The 8733-nt window shown below is 44.5% G+C and overlaps 1 protein-coding gene across 1 annotated transcript; it reads left to right on the top strand.

Annotated features, from left to right (window-relative positions):
- The first annotated feature begins 6867 nt into the window (after positions 1-6867).
- On the top strand, positions 6868-8134 carry LOC133925436 (putative F-box protein At2g02030). The gene has a single exon (XM_062371367.1). The coding sequence runs from the start codon at positions 6902-6904 to the stop codon at positions 8132-8134; it is 1233 nt and encodes a 410-aa protein (XP_062227351.1). The 5' UTR covers positions 6868-6901.
- Positions 8135-8733: the final 599 nt, after the last annotated feature.

Raw genomic sequence — 8733 nt, 5'->3', positions numbered from 1 at the left:
TCATCTCAAACATGTTGGATACAAATCTAAACACTTTGTACTCGCTAAAGATATTCGATTGACATAACAAAGAAGAAACACCATGTCATTCTCGCTAGGAAAAGACGCATCATCGAAGTTGCAAACGTCGTTGATGAGGAGGAGTTCAATCAATTCGATGAAATCCTCCTTTTTCTACTGCAATTGTGCCACGTCTTTCGCCGACCGAGGAAGCTCCATACCTGTGCTCCAACCATAACGAAGGGATCCATGTCAAGAAAGCATAAAAATGGCAAATTTGAATCTAAGTGTCAAATATTAATGTCAAGTTATTTGAATTTTTAATATTAATGTCAAATTTGAATTTTAGGTTTCATGTTATTTGAATTTCTAAAATGTGACGGGTGATATTATTAACCCGTCACTTTTATAACTAATAGGTGATGGGTAAATAACATAACACGTTACCTATGACTTATATGTACAGACCGAGTCGAAGTAAAAGGTGACACCTTTTACTTACAATAACTGATGAGTGATACTCATAGGTGACGGGTGACATTTATCACTCGTCACCTATGACTTGTATGCATATAACCCTAGTTAGTCCCCACGCACGTGCACTCTCATTTTGCCTAAGTCTTTTTGCCTACATGCGCTAGGGTTCACCGTCACTGTCGCCCTCCACCGAGACGGTCGCCGTCGCCACCGAGCCCATCGCTGTCACCGCCGAGCATGTGATCACAGTCGCCCCCGAGCCCTCTCCGCCCCCATCGGAGGCCCACCGAGCCCGTCACAGCCCTCTCTACCCCCGTCGGAGCCCCGCCGATCCCGAGTTTTAGTTCTCAGGTACGCTCTACTGTGCGTGTGTGCTTGACTTTTCCTGGTGACCTTAATTCAATACTTGGTGAGTTCATAAGGATTGGTCATGTTCTTCCTGCAGAAAATTACTTCCATTGTCTTTTAGTGCACCGGTAGAGAGCAAATTTTGATCTTGATTAGAGAGATCCTCAACTTAGATAGGTTCATATTGCAGGCAGAGATATTTGTCTCCTTGATGCTTGTTTGCTGAGGATAGAACCATGTAAGCTACAATAGCTAATATTTGTTTTCCTTTTCATTTAGATGTATGGTTGCCTTTCATCGAAAGATTTCTGAATGTCCTTTGGTTGGCTCCAACTGGTCTAGATTCATTTGAGGGGGGGGGGGGTAGCCAATATTTTATGCTTTTAATTTTACCAGTTTAGGTGCTAAATATGCATACTAAGTGATGTTGTGGATAAGAGCTATGAGCAAGACCAATGTCACGAGTTGTCCATTGTTGGCCATCCTCTATGTAGGGTTTTTCCTAAAATAATCATAATAGAACACACTAAAACTAAACTAGAGTCCCATGGCTTCAAGTTGTAGTTAAGTTTTTGTTCTAATGCAATTCCTTGTTCCCAAGATTTATATAATTCTAGGTAGAAGTTCAAATTTTGTAAGAAAAACATAACAACTAAATTATTCAAAACATCAGATGGTATGAAGATAAGTAATTTTCTATAAGATTATGTGTTTCCCTGTGAGATTAAAATAGGAGACCAACAAGTTTAAGAATTTGTTTGTGTGTATACAACTTAAAGTTGAAAAGGATTTTCATCAATGGACAGATTTTGTAAGACCGCCTAATAAAATGGTCACATGTAAATGGGAGGGTGCATTGTGAAACTACAGAGCTTCATCATAAAATTCTATTGTAAATTTTTTTATTCAGTGTGTGCTACATCTTTCATTGTTTTCTTTTGTTTAATGTGTTTCATTTCTTTACAAAGTTACATCCTATTTTTCCTTCACTTGCAGGTTGTGATGCAACCATTCATTTTGCAGTCACAACTCTCTAATAGCGTGAAGGACAGAACACAAGTTGATAGAGACTTGGAGGTAATAATGATACATTTTCATGTCTATATTTTCCTTAGTTAACGATAAAAATAATGATACAGAACACAAGTTGTGTTTTTCTGCCACCTCTTTTGAGCGATGACATCTTAAGGTGCAAGTTTATAGTAATATGAGCAATTTGTAGTAACCTTGATTCCTTTTCTTTCCTTTATTGAGAACAGAATATACTACACTTGATTTTCATGGGGTAGAAGAGGATTGTCAGCCCTGAGAAACCAAACACACAGAGGATGTTAGCATTAGAGGCCGCCCCGGTATAAGATGGGGCGGATAGGAGCCAAAGCCCGCACCCGTCGCCCTCCTCCGGTAGCAGCGAAAGCCAATATCATAGCCCGAGCCCTATTTCGTGTGAGTAGGAGAGCAGACGTCGGTCAAGTGACGAAGAATACAATCCCACCGAAGAGGTATTGATATGAGTCAATGCAGTTTATACGTGTTGAATGAAGGAATATTTTTTGTTTATGTCAACTCCCCTTGTTTTCTCTCTAGATGACACAAGCACAGTCTCCAAGCCAGACTTGGTGGTGGTGCACGAGCCCGAAAGCCAAGGACACAAACACAGTAGCCGATGGACAAAGTTACCATCACGGGAATCGATGCTGGCGGGCTGCCTACGGATGAAAAGGCTCTAAATAGATTCCAGAGGGTCATAGGGCTCATTACTCGGGAGAGGGTGCCGATAATGACTAAGTTCAATGACCTCAGTGATGAAGCAAAGAGGGACTTGTTTGATAATATTGTCAAGGAGTATCTGGAGTACCCTGGAAACATGAGCGAGTGTCAAACGATCACCACGGCCAACACAACAATGAAAGTGATCGTGAAACTTCACCGAAGCTTTAAGAGAAAGCTTGTGAATTGGTACTTGGCTAAAGGGGTGGCGCCCTTCGAGAGATACAAGCACTTGAAAGAGGAATATTGGGATGTTTTTTTTTAGATGAAGAACTCTAAGCAGTTCAAAATGGAGACTGAGGAGAAGAAGCAGCTTTGGACTAAGAACAAGCATAACCATAGGACCGGCGCAACTAGATATGCTGGAAAAAGGGCAAAATGGCCGGCAGAGGATGAAAAATTAGCCAGAGAAGGACGAAAAGGATCTTACTGGTTATTTGCCTCAAGTGGAACTTTATGTGGTACCTCGACTCGTCAAGACCAGTAGGACGAAAAGGTAAACTTGGAGAGCATGATTACAACACTGTAAAAAGACTCCTCGATGCGTAAGTTCTACCTGGCTTAGTTTACATATTTAACTTTTCTAACATTCAAATGCTCCCTAATCGATCCCTCTTTATACATGGCTTTTGAAAAGTACATTCGAGCTCAACCTGACTACAACGAGAAAGACGGGCGCTGACTGACACATAAGACCGGGTTCACGGTAAGTGCTACCTAACATATTAGCAAATGCTCTCTGTTGCTATTTTTTTTCTTTTGATCTAACACTAAATTTTCTGTTCAGCAGTGCCACCAACAACCACCGGGTAACGCCTGCGGATTCTATGTTGCGTGGAACATGCTCCTCATGCTCCGCATGAAGGATCTCAAATCCCCCGATGTAAGTTCAATACGAGATTATTTGTAACTAATTTCAATAATTAGTTTAATTATATGGTAATATGACATTGTTACGTGTCAAAATATGCTAGGGATTATACGCTCTTTTTTTCGACAACGGTGCAATCCTGGAGATTCGACGACAGATTGTCGAGTTCATGGTGTATGAAGTCATTAGCCCACACGACGAGTTTCACTATAGAATCCCTAATTTGTGATATCTTGTGTAATATGAGTTGATCGAAACTTTGTAACATTTGTGTTTCTGTAATGAGTAGATTGAAACTTTATAACCTTTGCGATTCTGTGATGAAGTGAGTTCTTATATAAGTGTGTTTATTGCTATGAATTTGGATACATTGTTGTTGTTTATAGGGAGAAGATGGCTTTCAAATCCTGGCTACGCTCCAGGATGCAGCCAGGAAGCAGACCAATCTAGCAAGACACCATAAACATAAGTGACAGACAACATATTTACCTGTTACTTATGTTAAATATAAGTGACGGGTAACTTAGGTTACCCATCACTTATGTATTCCCCCCAGCATATGTGTGACAGACATAAGTGACAGGTGAAGAGTTTACCCATCACTTATGTCTGCCACCAAAGCACATGGGAGACGCTCAAAGGTGACGGGTCAAGGTTATGACCCGTTACCGATGACCTCATTAGTGATGGTCCTTACCCATCACCAATGACTAGTAATCAGTGACACGTTCGGTCATACCTGTCATCCATGATGGGTATGACCCGTCACCCATGTCTATCTTCCACATAGTGTTGAACTCGCCAAAATTTTTCTGACAAAGGGGGAGAAGGTTGAGGACCTTAACGGATAGTCCAGTGATTTGCACTGGATAGCACTAGAGTATTTCTTGCAATGGTGACTACAAATGCTGAAGAATGAAGATCAACTCACCGGATAGTCCGGTGATCACAGAGATAGCTGCACCGGAGCATTTCTAGGAAAAAGAAGAGAATATTCAACCCACCGGATGGTCTGGTGTGAATGGAATGAACACCAGATGAATGCACCGAAGCATTTTACACAAAGAGTATGCAAAGACTCGGATGGCTCAAGATAACTCACCGGAAGGTCCGGTGATGGATTTGAAGGAACACCAGAGAGTCCGGTATTCACAGAGACTTTGAGTGGAAGTCTAACGGCTAGTTTCTGAGTTTGTACTCACCGGATGATCCTGTGTTAGTACTACTATTCACACCGGATCATCCGGTGTTAATAACTTTTCTGAGCTATTGGGAAAACAGCTAGTTAACGAGTTTTAGGCTATAAATACCTCTTCACTCGGTCATTTGATGTGTGGCATGCTGCTGGAATCTAGAGGAAGATCATATACACATGAGAAGACATCCAAGCCACCAATGTGCTTAAAGTGATCATCTAAGGTTATTAAGCATAAGATTAGAGCGTTTAGTGCTTATAGGCCTAGAGTGAGTTGTAGCTAGGTACTGCAGGTTGAAGAAGGGATCAAGGAGTGATCCTAGTTTGTATCGAGTAGTACATCAGCGCCTTGGAGTCTTGGTGACTCGTCGGCATCTTGGACCTTGATGGATCAAACTTGTTGACCCTCTGACTTGGTGTAGAATGGCGATAAGATACGTATACGGGGTCGCGAAGATGTATATGACTTGGTAGCTAGTAGTGAGACTTTGCTTTGGTGGCTTGATGGCTCATCGTGCTTTAGACCTTTGCTTGCTGACTTGGTAGCTCAAGAATCGTGATCGGAAGAGACTTATTGACTGGGAGCATATCCTTTGTAGAGCTCCAACATAGACTAGGGGTGATATTCATGACATCGATACCGCAGGATAAAAATCTCTTGTGCTCAGTTTGTCTCTCTACCTTATTTACGTTTCTGCATTTACATACTTTCAACTTACCTTGCTAGAGTATGTTGCATTCCTCTTAAGCGGTAGAGTAGACACACTAGATAAACCTAGAATACATTTAGATAGAAATTGAGATAGGTTTATCTTGTGAAGTTTTTGGAGCCAATTTGATTTAGGTTTCTAAGTGTCCTAATTCATCCCCCTCTTAGGACGTCACTGTTCCTCACAAACGGGTTCTGAACCCTAGCCACTGGGGGTACTCTCCCTACAAATCTATTTATTTATTGTAATTTCATTATATTGTTCAATTAAAATCATCTTGTTGCCTACATGTTGCTCGAAGCATAGTTCATCGTATAAGCTCTATGTTGATTGGATACTTGGAATACTTTCGTGTGAAAGTATGCTACGATCTCATCCTCTTATGGGAACATCACCAGCATAGCATCGAGAGCTGCTAGAAATACCTCGGGCGTAAAAATTGTAACAGAATTCATCCTAATGGAAGAATAATAAGAGGCGACAACGACGGCCAGATTTGGAGAAGATGGGTGAACACGGCGATCATCGCATCAAACTGTAAGAAAACTTATAGTAAAACTTGTCTTGACAATTCAAGCTTGTTTTGAAATGTATAAAACTTGCAGGCGTTAGGCAATAACTAATTGAGATGTATGTGGGTATTTGAAACCCCCTAGCTAGCAAGTGAGTTTTTTTTTTTTTTGCAATTTTCCAAAAAAAAATCAGCGTTTGACTAGCTTTAATTTTTGTTTCAATAAAATAGAGATATTAATGTGTTTCAAGTAACATAACAAGTGCGGTAGTAACAACAGTTGTGTGCCAAAGGTTGTCTAAACCTAACATGATAAAAAAAAAAAAACCAGTAGAATTTTCACAACGTCATTTCTACATAAAACAATCGAGCGTATCAAGACGGCCCTGAATAGTTGACCTAAGCTACTATTCCTTGCCAGCAATACTCATTCATGGAGAACCGTTTGTCAAACACATGCGCGCCCACAAACATACTCACTTGACCAAATTAAAACGTACTGGCAACTGCAGAGAGCTACAGTGGAGTGCATTAGGAGCACTCCATAGCCGTTGATTTGGAGTTTGCTACAGTACTGCTCACAGCACAAAATCGTGCTACAGTAGAATCGAACATAGCCACTACGGTAATCCACAGTAACGAGCGTATCAAGATGGACGCTACTATTCCTTGCCGGCAATACTCGGTCACGCAGAACCGTTTGCCAAACACTTGCACCGACAACCCAAACACATGCGTGCCCACACATACTATTCCTTGCCGGCAATACTCAGTCACGGAGAACCGTTTGTCAAACACGCGCGCCCACGAACATACTCACTTGACCAAATTAAAACGTCTCTCGGTTACTAAAACTCCGAATCAGTTTCTTAACTACCGCGCGCGGACTGTTAATCCAAACCGGACTCTTAATCTGTTAATTCCATGATATATACCCGTGCTCCACTGCACGTGTGCACTATACTGCACCGTTGGACGTACGTAACTACCTTTCTACGCATACGACGAACACATCCGACATGACCACTCCCGAGCGGCCGGAGAAACGCCGCCGGGTCACACCATCTCGGGCCGCCACCGCAGCCACCATCCCGGACGAGCTTTTGATCTCCGAGGTCCTGTTACGCCTCCCCGTCAAATCCCTCGCGCGCTTCAAGTCCGTCTGCCGCTCATGGCGCGCGGCCGTTGAGGACGCCGCCTTCGTCCGCCGCCACCTCGAGCTGTCCCGCGCGAGGCCGCCGACCATGCTCGTCATCCCGCGCGAGGGCTACCACTACGATGACGGCGCGGAATCCGGGGTGATCAGCTTCCACCGTCTCTTGCTGGGTGAGGCGCGGGCGCCTGGCACCGCTGACGTCGAGCTGGTGTTTGAGAAGGCGTGGCCGGAGGGCATCACGCACAGCATCGTCCCCACGCACTGCGACGGCCTCGTCGCGGTCGCCACGACGACGGGCGAGATATTCGTCTGCAACCCAGCCACCAGGGAGTTTGTCGCGCTGCCACCCGGGAGCACCGAGATCAACAACATCAGGGCGCCGGCGGCGGCTCTCGGCTACGACGCGTGGCGCAAAGTGTACGTGGTCTCCCGGTACTTCTACCGGAAGTACGACGAGTTCATGGACGTGGAGACCGGCGCGCACTGGCTGGAGTACGACATCGGGCACGAGATCTTCACGCTCGGCGGCGACTCCTGGGAGCCCACGGCCGACCCGCCGCATGCCATCGGTCCCGCGAGACCGATCTGCACCCGGGAGGCCTTCTACTGCTGCACCAGCAACCTCCGGCCGAACGCGCTGCTGCGGTTCAGCCTGCGCGACAGGGCGTTCGACGTGGTGCCGTCCCCTCCGGGCACGGACTTCGTCCACGCCGTTGATCACCTGACGGAGCTGGACGGCAAGCTGTGCTACGTCCACACAGTCACGGAGACGGCCTTCGACGTCTGGCTGGCTGAAGACGGGCCAACCAGGCCGAAGTGGTCGCTGCGCTGCCGCATCGACTTCGGCGACTTCGGCCCCAGCATCGGCTCCGAGGCATTGTTCCCGGTCGCCGCCGCCGGGAACGAGATGCTGGTAGCCGCCGATTACAAGAAGCTGTACAGCTACGATGAGCGCTACAAATTTCTACGGGAAGCGGCGGACATGGAAGAGGAGCTGGCGTACGAGCGACCGAACGGCAGCACGTTTGCTGGCGAGCTGGTGCACCACGTTGTCCCGTACGTTGAGAGTCTGGTTTCGATTAGTACGCGCAACTAGTAATAACTGAGCAAATAGATGCCCGGTGATTTGACCCATAGGGATATATGGATGTTGCTTGTACGTTCTTTGTGATCCAGAGGGATAATATGCTAAAGTTTGAAGGACTGTGGTACAGGCTGGCCGTGCATGCTTTAAGCCATAAGCATGTGTTCCTATATTTGATAACCCACCCCCAACATGATTTCTCATCTTTTCTTTTTGGGCGTTCCTCAAATCTCTCATGCTTACAACGGCCATGACGCGGCCGTCCAATGCACAAGAAGCTTCAGCTTTGCCCTATCTTTTCTGTTGCGCTCCGTTGTAGTCTGTGCAGCATTGGATCAAATCTATAGATCCAATGATGGGAAAATCATAATGAAATTTTGTCTTAATACTCTAATTTGCATCAAGAAAATAGGCAAATCATCATAATATCATGAGCAATTGTAAATAAAATTCAAAATCAAGTTACAACACATATAGAAGTAAATCATTAATGAACACTTTTTTAGACAATAGAGGGAATATGCACGAAAATAGGATGATTTGAAGAAGCAAAACAGGAGAAAAATATAGGCAACTTTAGTCATTTGACAGAAAAATTAGTACAAAACTTA

This window comes from Phragmites australis, chromosome 7 (assembly GCF_958298935.1).
Source record: "Phragmites australis chromosome 7, lpPhrAust1.1, whole genome shotgun sequence".
In the NCBI taxonomy this organism is placed as follows: Eukaryota; Viridiplantae; Streptophyta; class Magnoliopsida; order Poales; family Poaceae; genus Phragmites; species Phragmites australis.
The sequence above is the reverse complement of the archived record's forward strand: the minus strand, read 5'-3'. Positions and strand labels throughout refer to the sequence as shown.